This window comes from Drosophila eugracilis, unplaced genomic scaffold (assembly GCF_018153835.1).
Source record: "Drosophila eugracilis isolate 14026-0451.02 unplaced genomic scaffold, ASM1815383v1 contig_81, whole genome shotgun sequence".
Classification (NCBI taxonomy): domain Eukaryota; kingdom Metazoa; phylum Arthropoda; class Insecta; order Diptera; family Drosophilidae; genus Drosophila; species Drosophila eugracilis.
Window position 1 is genome coordinate 648,926 of NW_024573712.1, and position 13,124 is coordinate 662,049.

The 13,124-nt window shown below is 40.0% G+C and overlaps 2 protein-coding genes across 5 annotated transcripts; one reads left to right on the forward strand and one right to left on the reverse strand.

The window, feature by feature from the left end:
- Positions 1-583: 583 nt before the first annotated feature.
- On the reverse strand, positions 584-10,074 carry LOC108106494 (sprouty-related, EVH1 domain-containing protein 1). 3 transcript variants are annotated; one of them, XM_017213585.2, is made up of 6 exons: positions 9,922-10,074; positions 8,632-8,994; positions 3,389-3,566; positions 3,164-3,332; positions 2,253-2,342; positions 584-2,099 (listed from the first exon to the last, which is right to left on the reverse strand). In XM_017213585.2, the coding sequence occupies exons 2-6, from the start codon at positions 8,649-8,651 to the stop codon at positions 1,342-1,344; spliced, it is 1,215 nt and encodes a 404-aa protein (XP_017069074.1). In that variant the 5' UTR covers positions 8,652-8,994; positions 9,922-10,074; the 3' UTR covers positions 584-1,341. The 3 variants fall into 3 exon arrangements, with proteins under 3 accessions (XP_017069074.1, XP_017069073.1, XP_017069075.1); XM_017213584.2 differs by having other exon boundaries at positions 2,253-2,408; positions 9,922-10,073; XM_017213586.2 differs by lacking the exons at positions 3,164-3,332; positions 3,389-3,566; positions 8,632-8,994; positions 9,922-10,074 and adding an exon at positions 2,747-3,155 and having other exon boundaries at positions 2,253-2,408.
- Positions 10,075-10,319: 245 nt separating this feature from the next.
- Positions 10,320-13,120, forward strand: LOC108106496. Of its 2 annotated transcripts, none has more exons than XM_017213587.2 (2): positions 10,320-11,332; positions 12,289-13,120. In XM_017213587.2, exons 1-2 carry the CDS (start codon positions 11,089-11,091, stop codon positions 12,888-12,890), a joined length of 846 nt encoding a protein of 281 aa, XP_017069076.1. In that variant the 5' UTR covers positions 10,320-11,088; the 3' UTR covers positions 12,891-13,120. The 2 variants fall into 2 exon arrangements, with proteins under 2 accessions (XP_017069076.1, XP_017069077.1); XM_017213588.2 differs by lacking the exon at positions 10,320-11,332 and adding an exon at positions 11,779-12,124.
- Positions 13,121-13,124: the final 4 nt, after the last annotated feature.

A 13,124-nucleotide genomic window follows, 5' to 3' on the forward strand; every position in this document is an offset into this window, starting at 1 on the left:
GTTTTCCTCTTTAGTCGTACGGTTAAACAAAACGTTTTTGGAAATCATATATTTTGAGTTATTGACAAAAGGAATATTTTGAATCTTCATGAGCCCTAAGAAGAGACAAAAACATCCTTTTTAAAAGGCAACTAAATGGTTTAAATACATTTTAATTAAAGCTCGTTTAAGTAACAATTGCTGAGCATAGCGAACGCACAAAGTTTGAGCATTGCCGCGGAGTCTTTTGCTGGAGGAGTCGAAAACAATTTGTAATTCTTATTTTTTTTTATTAGGTTCAGAGAAGAATGCCTTGACAGCTGAGTCGTCAAACAATTTCTTCTTCCTAGTTGCAATGTTTAAATTTTTTGTTATTCATTTGCGCATCAGGTTGCCGTTTTTGTTTGAACTTTTCGTGTGAGTTTTGAGCGCGTGACATTGATTAACAAATTGGAATCGCGCAGAGAAAATCGCATTTAAATATATTTAGTTCTCGTTTCGCCTTTGCCTTGGCCTTTTAATACTGTTCTCCAATTTCGAATTGTAAACAAGGAAGTGTAAAATAGCAAAAAACCCTACAAAAATAAAACTAAAACTAAAACAATCATTGTATAATATTTTGATCTTTAAAAAAGTGTTTTCAGTTACGAATAAAAACAAATAGCCCGTTTTTACAAAACTATAATTAAGCGAGAGCACTAAACATAAGTTACAATTTTAAAAGTATATTAAAAATAGATACATAATCCTTTCTGCTCTTTGTATATACAATAAATTATGGCAATTCAAATGGAGTATACCGAAATGATACTAAAAGCGAACTAAGGTCCCATTTTCGCGAACTCATTTTCCAGCTGAATTTCTTTTTACATTTTCTTATTTTCACCAGATTTTTACAAGACTATTATTTATCATATCAACAGTATGGAAAGCATTGTTCTCTTGTCATTCATCGGAAAATCTTTTCTTTGTCTTCTTTCAGATATCTTAAAGATATCTCTGTTTCTGGTGAAAAAATCAGTGCTCCTAGGAAAATAAGTTCGCCAAAATGTTTCCTTAAGCTGTCACCATGGTTAAAGCTTAAAACAGCAAGCGTCCGTAATCGTTTTGAGGAGCCTTCCTACCAGTTGTTTCCATTAAGTACGGAGGAATCTGCTGCTGCGGGGCACCCAAGCTGTGCGACAGCTCCCAGTTGTAAAAGTGGCGCTGCGATTGGGACTGCGATTGTTGCGATTGCTTCTGCTTGGAGCCCCACGGACGCTTGGTGCTGCTCATTATGCTCTGCTCGGTTTGGTGGTAGTGGAATTCGCTTCTGGGCCTGGGGTCATCGTCGTGCTGTCCTTGCAAGCGGGCCTCCAAATGTCAGACATGCGGCTTGTGCTGCCCGCCACACAGACCGCAGTGGATGCCAGCCAAATGGCAGGCGCGGAGCGGCGGATAGCACAACAGGCAGGGCACGAACAGCGAGAGGATCGCCAGGCCCAGCCAGCGCTTGCTGCAGCCGGCCTCGCTGGCGCTGCAGTCGCACGGATGCTGGGCCGTCTCGCCCTCGGCGTCGCTCATGCAATGGTAAATCATGCAACGGGCACAGCCCATCCCAGAGATGCACTCGTAGCCGCTGCGAAAGGGATCCGGGGCATATTCGCAGGCGCCCCGTCGGTTGAAGTCCTCGCTGTACAGCTCATGGCAGTAGCGGCATCGCAGACGTGTCTCCTTCTTCAGAATATCGGATACGTTTGGCTTGTGCAATGGTTTTCCCGATCCCCCGTCTCTTCCGGCTAATCCACCACTGCCCACCGTTTGTGCTGCTGCCATTGCCTGCGCCGCCTCCAGCGCATTGCGTTTCTTTAGCGCACTAATCGACTCCCGCCGAGCGTTGAGCACCTGCGCCCCCACAGGCTGATCCACCACCGGATAGTTGTAGTCGTGGTGCACCGCCGTCAGTGTCACGTACGAGTAGTTCTCACTGGCCGCAATCTGACCGGCAGTCGCCGGAGATGGAGCTGCAGATGCGGGCGGTGCGTCTGGCGGCGATGTGGTGGCCGATGTTTTGTCCGTGGATATGTAGTGAATGGGCGGCGGGGGCAGCTTCTCCGATTCGGAGTTGTTGCTTACGCTTTCTGTAATGTAAAGAAAGGATTAGGTTATGATTTTTCAATGGATAAGACAATTGGTCACAAGTGGAATCAAGTAGTCCTAGGATAATGCTTTTGAAATAGAGTATCTTCATACATTGATTCCATTTGTTTGGCTTTAAATAAAAAAATTCTTACTGTGACTTTTCTCGCTGCCCTCGGGGCTTGAATGGATCTTTTGTAAACTCTCGCTTTCCACAGGTAAGTCCAGGGTCATGAATACATCATCTTCACCAACCGAATCATATTTGGTCAGAGGCGGGCATATTATCGTCGGATTCGATTTGGCCATTCCTAAATAAGGTAAACAACTGAGAATTAGTTTTCAGGAAAAGACAAATTATATACAAGCAAAGAACAGAAGATTTTAAAAAGGCGCAAAGCAGAGAATAGTTCAAAGTTTTGTAGAGTCAAAGATCAAGAGTTAGAGAGCGTAAAATCAGAAATACATTTAAGTGTAAGCAAGGAAATTTAAAAGAACTCATTGAATAGTAGTGACCTATATAAGTGTGGACTAACTAAACTATTTCACATATATGTGCTGGAAATTTTGAAGTGATCAAGCATAATTTTCCTTCAAAGCAAACAGCACACATAAACTAATTTAAGGTATGGCCTCATTAAACACTTACCAATTCGATTGAAATTATAGATTTAAATGTTTGGTTGATTTGTTGTTGATTTTTTTTAAACAAATTTGCAATATTCCAATGTAATTGTGTGTGGTGGTGATTTTTGATAATTGTTTTGATTGTTTTTCGTTTGGTATTGTGGCAAAAGTAGAGCATAAGACATATAAAAAGTTATATATTAGTAAACGAAAGCAATACTAAGGCAGAGGCTTGGAAGAATCGGAAGATAGAAAGGCAAGTGGTAATCGGTATGAGTAAGGTAAGCAGGAGTCAAAAGGCAACTAAAGGCGGGCTGACAGAGAAAGCAGAGAGATATGGGATGTGCAAGCCGGTCATGCAACTAGTAGTAGTAGTAGTAGTAGTAGTAGTAGTATGGCAGATGGGATCAGCCAGGAGAAGATCTGGGCAGGATTTTACCATCGATCAGCTCGTTGTAGGCGCGCAGGACGCCCTTGTCAAAGGCCCGCGCATCGGCGGCCGTTTGAAATGTGAGTCCATTCCGCTGCTTCCCTGCGCGCCAATGATGAAATGTGGGCATTACTTTGTAATACTTAAGATCTCGATTGATCACAGAGCTCAAAATGACCTGAAGGGATTTAGATATTAATATTGCATCGAAATTAAGAATATGAGTGTACTTACGCTCTGATCGGATATCCTTTGCCCGTAGATGATGTAGTCATGACCCGATGCCAATGGGGATAGCCTAGCACGCTTCCGGATCGAAACATTGGCCAGGCCACCCCCGGCCAGCGGAAGCCAGCCCTCGGTGCTCTCGTCTCTGGTCATTACCTGTGCGCGTACTGTTACTAAAAAGTCGCTGTGAAGTAAATGAAAGAGTTCGTCTCATTAGTTTTATTATTTCATTTATTTAAGTACATTTATTTAGTATAAGCTAACCTATTTTAAAAGGACTTTAATTGCATTATTAAGACTAGCCTTTTTTACTCCTAATAGTCTAGGTAACGATCAAATATAAGGTGTAACAAATCCATTAATAAATGAAATCAAATACCATCCCACCTGCTTGTTCTGCGTTTGAGGCTTAGCTTGGTATAGGAAACCGAAGACATCCTGGAACTACCAATGGTCTTAAACGAATGCCAGCCATCGAAGTATCAGAGCTGCCTCTATATCTTCGACAGGATAACCGACAAGTGCCGCTAATTTGGCTAATTCAATTTTTGGGCAAGTCAAGGAAGCCATAGCAAGGATACTAGTTGCCACCTGCCATCAGGAGCGACTGATTCATCCAAGCGAAAGTGAAAAGCCAATGACAACTAAAAATAAAAGCAAGTCCTTCGGTTTAAAAATATAAGCTTGGCACAAGCACTCAGAAAAATGATGTGCTTGAAAATAACCCTTTTAGGTTTGCCGATGAGAAATATATAAAAGTATGAAATGGAAAAACTGACTTCTTTGATTAGATGTATGTTCATATCATAAGTTCATATCAATGTCGAAAGATTCATTCAAGCTTTCTGTTTTTGGTTTATTGGGGTGCCAAATGATATACGAAATTTTCATTCTTGAAAATGGAGCCGCAACTTCAGTTCTAGGGTTTTCCCTCGCCTTATGAATGGGACACATAAAATGGAGTTTTAACGACCTGCGCAGAAGTATCGCATAAATTGATTGTGCTTGAATAAGGACAGAGTTCCCGGGCAAATGTTGGGGAGTTACTCAATGAAAAAAGCTCCAAAAAGGGAGTTGAAACTCCACTGAGCCAAATTGATGGTGGCCTGTGTTTATGTCTGTGTGAGGGGGTTAGGGGGTTACGTGCATGTGAGTGCACCGGTGTGCGTGTCATATACACATGCTTGTCCTAGTTTCGCTGGATTTTACAGAATGAATATTTTTGTCGCGACGTCACCGGGCCTGCGAGAAGCCAGGACATGTCAAGGACTGGTCTTTCTATGATTTTCATTCAGCTACGTCAGTATAGTCAAGGATTTTCGAGGCTATGTGAATGAAAACCGAAAGGAAGCCAACGGAACTATCCAGGGTCAGAGCATAACGCATAACGGGTTTTCATTGAGAAAGAGAGGCGTTGCTAACGGTTCACTCCATTTAGATTTAGAGTTGCCACCCAAGCATATATTCGAATGACCAGGGTGTAGTCAAAATACAAAAAAGGAAAGTGGTAGGTATATATATATATAGATATACTACCAACTCCGCCAAACATAAAACATACATACTTTTATACATGTGGAAAGCTAGAAGAGCCTGCCCCAAGCCGAAACTAAAAGTCTATCAATATTTGGAAGCTCTCACTTCCAGTCACAGCGCATGCGTGGGAAAGATACCGTTAGAGAGCGAGAGATAGAGCCAGCTCCAGTTATCTTTTTTTTTCTGTGTGTGTGTGGGAGTTGTCGCCTATAAATGATCTGGGTCTAATTTAAAACCAACTAACTAACCAATTTTTCGTTTTCCATACAACATTTATTCATATCCCACTTGATGGCAAAACTTTGACAGTTACTAGTATTCTCAAAACATTGTTGCCAACTGAATGGCTTGGATACTCCCACACATATACACAGTCAATCGCCCACACACATACACAGAGGCTGCAGCAGAAAAAGATGAATGAACAACGGTCTGCGTGTGCGTATACGTCTGTGTCAGTGTTTGTGCACACCCACACGAAATGTCGGAGAGGCGACACCACAAAAAAGTTCCAATACACAGAGCCCCTCTTTAAATAGGCGAATAGTTTTGATAGCCCCCACTGTCTAACACACACACTAACAATTCCTCATATTTGCATACCATACAAAAACACTTATACATACATACATACATGTACATCTGTCGCGTGGTCACGATGTCCCGCTTACCGTTACATTATTCACATGCCAATCAATTTACAATGCAAAATTGAAATCGAATGTTGTTTCCGCTGCAACAAGAAACGCAACAAACAGGGTGCCTTATCGGGTTTTAAAATATATGTTGGGTATGCGAATTTTTTCTTCAGATTATAACGCTTTCTATCAAAATATTGATCAACTTTTTTATGTAAAAATCATTGCCTATTTTCTGGCGGTCTTTTATGACCCAAAAGGATATAAATTGTAGTACAATTCGTGGATATGATCCACAAATCTTCGATATGATGTTAAAGCTAACAGATACATTTCTTATTCGGAATACAAATGATCTTAAAAACTTTAGATCTGTGACAATTGCCTTGAGATCAAATGCCAATTAATAAGTGCTTTCTTCTATGATGTCGTTATAAAAATGTACATATGTTTAGTATCACCATTCATAGCTCAAAACTCATAAACTAAATTGAATTCAAACAGCTACTATAAATGATCTCCTTAGTTGTCAAGCATAGAAGAATAATAATGAGCACCCTCTAAATGAGTTTGTGCGGGGGCATGTCGCATATCAATTCATTATGAGGACAGAATAAAGAGCAAGACATGAATGAAACTACAGAAACCTTGGGCAATGCTTATATTTTTTTGCTCTTGTTGCGCAGGCTTTTTGCCTTAGCTCGATGTAAATAGTGAAAGAAATAAACGAATCGCGGGGCAAAACAACAAACAACCAACAAACACACAAAATGACATCATTTTCGAATAGAATTTAAAGAGCGCCAGTGGCGCGAGGCAATAATACGTGAGTAGTCGTAACAACGGCAATTATTGGACCCAAAGGCGAACGGAAAAAGAAACCACACATGGGGGCGTTCCATTTCATTCATTAAAAGTGTCGACAGACAATGTGGAGACTTCAATTCGGCCAGACAAATGACTCACACAGTTCCTTCATTCATTCGGCTTGTCCATTGAGGGAAAAAGCCTGTCCATTCAATTAAAAAGCGTTTCGTAAATTGAAAAATGTTTTCCAGTTGCAATCAGCTTTCAATTGAAGGCAATTAATAAAGGAACGCCAATTTATTGCAAGCATTTGGGTGGCTATATACGCTGGACTTAGACACTAGTCTTCAAACTTAAAAACACAAATTATATATAGACTGACTAGAATATAGATTAAACAGCTTAAAGTTGTCCTGAATTCCAAAATCTACACTTTTTAAAAAATCCGAAAAAGAGAATTAGTAAATCTCTTGTAAATGATTATAAGGTAGTTCTAAAAACTATTTTCCTGCAAAGGGAACTCTAAAGAAATGACCATTAAAAATACACTCCCTTTGTGCATTCTGAATAGGACATTGAGGAATTGGAACAACAAAGGATCTATAAGGAATTATAAGAAAAAACAATATATTTAAAATATATTATAAATTTAAAATGTTTTATTTCTTTTTCTTTGAAACATTTGTGTCAGGAAAATGACGTTAACTATTTTGTTTTCACAGACTTTAATTTTTGGTAATTCACAGAATTCCTGAATGATTCAGATAAATTTTAACTCAAAAATTGTAATCTCTAGGGAGGGTTATGTTATGTTTCCTAATCGTTTAAGTTCCTTTTTTCATTCGAATCATAACTGAAAACAGCTGATGTGAATCAGAAGACGTATAACTTTCAAAAGTTTAACTTAAACAGAGCTTAAGTAGTAACAACAGTAAAACTCCTTTAACTCAAAACGACACCTGCCACCGAAATGGTTTCGAGTGTTTTAGAAGTACAGAATTCGAGTAATAGAAGTTCGACTTATAGACTTAGAGGTACCAAAGTTCAAGTGATAAAAATGTATATAGCTTAGCCTTAGCTTTTACTGAAATACTAAGTAAATACTAAGCATCAGAGAACGGCAAGGGTACACCCAGACAATGAGTGCACTCGAATCATGTGTGCCTTTTCGGCACTCAGAGTGTGATCGGCACCCTAAAATAAGGGTGAGTGTCTTGCACAGCACATTTTGAATGTGCACAAATCGGATTGTGCGTTATGAGTGTTTGCGTTTTTGACACCCGCTCAATTTTAGGCACATGAGTCTAATGCACAGACACCCTAAACACTCATAGCAAATGAAGCGAGTGTCTGAGACACCCATGATTTTTGGGAAAGTGAGTCGGGTGTCTTGAAAGTGAGTCGAGTGTCTCGAGATGAGTCGGGTGTCTTGAAATGAGTCGGGTGTCTTCGACTGATCTGAGTGTTTCGGGTGTCTTCAGCTGTATTGCATGAGCAGGTCATTGAAGGAAGGGAAGGAAATCCCAATAATGGCCCCTTAAAAGAGGCCAAATATTTTAGGATTTTCCATGTCAGGCCATATACCTGCTATTCGCAGTGCAATTGATTATGATCTGTATTCTTAATACGCATCTGCAAAAAATGGGAATACATTTGCAGGTAGATGGTTTGATAACAACACGGAAAATCCTAAAATATTGATGCAATGTACGTTTTTTTTGTGGGTTTTTTAAGACTTTGTCATTAAATACTTGTAATGATTATAAACTCTTATTTTTAATATTAGTTACTGAAGACGGCAATAATTTGTATTATTAGAAATATACTTTTCTAATATTAAATTATCGGGATTTCCTTCCTTCCTTTCATGTAAAATTATTCGGTCAACCCTCAATGACCTGCTCATGCAATACAGCTGAAGACACCCGCAACACCCGACTCATTTCAAGACACTCGAATCATTTCAAGACACTCGACTCATTTTCAAGACACCCGACTCACTTTTCCCAAAAACATGGGTGTCTCAGACACTCGCTTCATTTGCTATGAGTGTGTCGGGTGTCTGTGCATTAGGATCATGTGCCTAGAATTGAGCGGGTGTCAAAAACGCAAACACCCTAAACGCACAAAGCGATCTGTGCACTCCGGGTGTGTGCTCTTTTCTTGCTGTTCATGAGTGCGACACACACTCGAAATGTATGAGTGTGATTCGGGTGCCGAAAAAAGACACCCTTGACGTTCTCTGCTAAGCATACTTAGAAAACTCACCTTTCATGTCCTTCTGTCATGGTTCGTTATCAGAAAGATTCTAATATAGCAGCGTATAGTGTCGGTGTTGTTGTTGTTGGTGGCGAAATACACCATGATTAAAGCATAAAGACATTCAGAGTTGCTGCTGCACAAACGTTTCCAACGAAAAGAAAAGGGTAATCAAACGACAACAACAACACCAGAAACTAGATGAAACTTTTTGAAGATCCTTATCCCACGTTGTTGTTACTTCTTATTGTTGTTTTTGGTGTTATCCGACTTGCAATATCTCGCCGATCTCCAGTATTCTTTTTTCTTTTTTTGGCACAATTTTGGGGGCGGGTTTTATTTGACAATCAGTTAGGGGATTTTATTCATTCACTAAATGGGAAAAGGTCAAAAAATATAGATAAATAATTAATTTCTGGGTTTAGCGTTTATAAATCGAGAATCACTTTTACTTTTTCCCCAAATACACAAACACAGTGCCATTTATGTGGGCGTGTAGACAAACACAGTGGAAAACTTCGCGCACACACGCACACATACAGGCATACGAACACGGATTTTTCCAAGCAACAAAAGATGTAACAGATGAAAATTGAGAGAAGGAGAGGCTCAAATTGGGAGTCTGTATGCGTTTAAAACACTGATTTCTTTTTATTGAAAACTAGTTTGTTTTGTTTTATCAACAATTTACGAACTGACCATTTGCTGCGAGCACTGTTTTTTTATTAACATAACATTTTGCAAAAGCGAAAATTCATTCATACATTTCCACCAAGGAAATATATCTCTCTTACTCTCCTCACTCTCCTGTCTCTCTATCTCTCTCTCTGTCGCTCTCTGCAGCTTGCGCAGAAAGTTTTTTGGGCGATTTCTCCATGTGTATGTATATGCTGCTCCGCTTGCTGTTGCTGCCTTTACATATTTCATATTTACATACGCCTATACATACTGCCAAAAAGCTACATATTTTCACTGATTTTCCAAACCGATTTGTTTAATTGTTTACCGCAGCACTTTTACAACATTGTATTTTCTTTTTGTTCTTGCTTTTCGCTATATGGGTATGCATGCCTGTGTATTGGAACACTTTTTGTAACACTTTAAGAGAGAGAGAGAAAAATGAGAGTACTGACTACACTCGTTTTTCTTTTTTTTTTTTGCTTTTAAAATATGTAACTCTGCCTTATAATTAATTTATTTAATAACGCGCACACACATACTCATACACACACCCACACAACAGACGCAACAAACTGTAAAATTATTCATTAATTTTGCACTAATTTGAATGACATATACTTGTGCTGCTCTCGCGCCGTCTTCGCGAAAATTGTGCGCTTTCCGAATGGGCGTTTTTAACAATTTGCAGATATTTTCACAACAATTGACATTCCCAAAAACAAACGACGGCGACGGCGAAAAAATTAGGAGACAGTGTGACCATATAGAAATCCAGAAAACATGCTTTTTATGCCATTCAAATTTCTTGAATATACAATTATACTATATTTTTTGGAATTCATTAAAATCGATGAAAACATCATCTTGAAAAAATGTAAATAAAGTACAACATTTATACTATTTCGAAAAAGAATAATAAAATCCTGACACAAATGATAATAATAGTTTGGTATTTTTAATCAAACGAAGATTTGAGTCCTATCGATTTGCAGCTCTACCCAAAAAATAAATTGCGGTACTTTAAACAAATTTTATAACATATGTAAATTATACAGCCTTGAGTATTGTTATGAACTTAATTCAATGGGAAATATTCGATTTAACATGAATTTCGGTGAAAGCCCTTCAACTTAATCAGCTTGGCAATTTTAAGAGACACCTGGAAGAAATACAACCAACGATTCTAACTGCTAAGAATTTTGTGTCCAAATTCAAATTGTCTCAAATTCTGTTGTAATATGTAAGACTTGTTTGTCTTGCCTGGTAGCCTTCTCCATTGGACTGCAACACTTGTTGGGACACACGCTAAAACTCTTCTTCATGTTGGAGGTGAATCCATGGGACTTTACCAGCCTGTTGCACGTCTGGCACATTAGGATGATCAGGATGGAGACGATCTTGACAAAAACATCCCAGACTGTGCTGCGTCTTACACTCAGTATTCCGCAATTGATTTGTGCCTTAAAATAGTCCATAATGTGGATTCGACGTCGTTGAAAGCCCTTTGCATTTCACGATGTAGCTCAGTTTAAAATTTTTAATTTAAAATTAAATTAAATTAAATAAAAAAAATATTTATTAAGCCTATAAGTCATATCAATTTTCTTATCAAAAACTAAATAAATATTTCGCCACCTTGACTTTTTACATCCTGCCATGGCGCGCTTTCCAACACTGTTTTGTGCGTGACTTTCGTGAGTTTGATTGTATTTGTGTGGATATTATAATTTGGGTTTGTTTTCGTTTTGCAAACCGATATCCAGGGAATTATCCTAAACCTCCATAATGCATGTGGAAAAAAAATCGGAGCTGCGCAGCCTCCTCAAATCAGGGGATAAGAGGTGCAAACTTGTTGAGCCCCGTAATACGAAAAGTTGCGTTTGGAGGTTTTTTAATCTCGTCCAGTGCGACGACCATATTGAGCCGTACGCCTGCTGCAAAACCTGTGGCGATCTATTGTCCTACAGCGGTAAAACCGGAACCGGATCACTACTGCGCCACCGATGTCTCCACTCCAGCAGCAGTAACGGTAAGTTAGGGATCCGAAATCTCACGCACGGCTTGCCACGCGTGCTCCGTGCTCCGCCGTGCCGTAGAAACCGAGCACGGATCAATGCCCGCTGCCATCGCGATAAAACCACGGGTCGTCGGTTCTAGGCCCCTCTATTTTGGCGCGGCAAAAAACTACAAATTCTAGTTGTACAGATCCCGGAAACCCCTGAAAATACTAATAATAGTAAATCTCTTGAAATCCCCTCGGCCAGTGTTTGCAAGAAAACTCAAGAAAACTTTGAACCACCCTGTAACTCTGGAAAAAAATTAATTACGAAATTGATCGTTAATAAACATATAGTAACATTCGTTTTCTTAAAAAAAAACATTCCATTTTCCTTTATTTTTTGTTTTTTACCTTTTTTTGTGTGGCCTTTGTTTTCACCCTTATGTGCGAGCCTTTTAGAACACTGGCCCATTGAATACTTAGCAACACTGGCGCCAGCAACGCTAATATCGCAAAAAATAAATTGGTGGAGAAAACTATCATCTGACGTAGCAAATACTTAGCAAAAAAAGTAAAACAAAATGCCCAAGGGTCGCGTAAGCAATGTGTGGCAGCACTACGATATTAACGAGGAGTGTGAAAACTTTGCGATATGCCGCTATTGTGGCAACAATATATCGCGTGGTGGCATGGCCAGCAATTTAAAGGGCAATAATACAACCAATTTGTGGACCCATCTGCGTCACAAGCACAGTGACGAGGTTCTGGTCAGTCCAGTCCAACAGCGAACCCAATCTCGGATGATTCCAATCATCAAGAAAGGTAATCAGATACGCCGAACTATACAGTGTATTTTATGGCGGGCTATCGACCCCTTGGGACGGCGGGAAACTATCGTTGACGTCCATCTCTGGATAATATTTGTTATTATTTGGCAGCTGTAGCAATATGTATCGTAATGCCCAACTCCCATCCTTTGCTTTCAGAAAAAACTGTGAGGATTACCAAGGCCAAGACACTAAGGGAACCGCTGCGCGTGGCCAAACCGAAGATCGAGTCAAACGTTGCCAGTTATCTTGGCGAGGCTGGTGCATTGCCACAAAAGTGGGAGGAGTACGAGCAAAACGATGAGATCAGTGAGGATATCAAGGACATTATTTATAGCGAGGATCCCCTGTGCTACAGCCCTATACACGTGATGGAAGACGAAGCCCTAGAGCAGGGGGAGAAGCAAGTCACCGTTCTGAGCCACTCGAGTGCCACCGGCGGTGGGAGCAGCAGACCTAGTGCAGCTGCCCAGGGCCAGGCCACTGTGGTGGCTTCCACGTCTGGCAGCAATGCGGCCAAGCAGCTGAAGAACAACCTGGAAACGTCCATCGACAGACTGACCACCGTCAGCGAGCAGCTTAGCTATATTATCCAACAAAATCACGAGGAGCAGACCAAGGATGATGATTACTACTTTGCCCTTAGTTTGGTGCCAATGATGAGACACCTGTCGCTCAGTCGTAAGATGTACGTGCGTGCCAAGATCCAGGAGATACTGTTCAAGGAGAGCGAGGACGGAGCGCCCACAAAAGATGAGTAGGAGCAACTCTATTACATATACCCAGAGGATTAAGGAAACGAGGAGAGGAACAGAAAAATAGGGCATCTCTGCATGTCGTTATCTAGGTTAAAAATATATACATATGTTATGTATTCATTTAATTTATGCTCTTCTATCAAGTGCAAATATTTCGATGTTTCAATTTATTTTCCACATTTTACATTTACTCAAAACGCAAATAAACCTGTACGACGTAGTAAGAACAAGAATTCC

Coding starts and splice junctions, on each gene's coding strand:
- LOC108106494 (XM_017213584.2), bottom strand. CDS start 8,651: ATGACAGAAGGACATGAAAG. Junction 3,333..3,388: donor AAAGGATATCCGATCAGAGC/GTAAGTACACTC, acceptor AAATCCCTTCAG/GTCATTTTGAGCTCTGTGAT. Junction 2,100..2,252: donor GGGCAGCGAGAAAAGTCACA/GTAAGAATTTTT, acceptor TTTACATTACAG/AAAGCGTAAGCAACAACTCC.
- LOC108106496 (XM_017213587.2), top strand. CDS start 11,089: ATGCATGTGGAAAAAAAATCGGAGCTGCGCAGCCTCCTCAAATCAGGG. Junction 11,333..12,288: donor CCACTCCAGCAGCAGTAACG/GTAAGTTAGGGA, acceptor CTTTGCTTTCAG/AAAAAACTGTGAGGATTACC.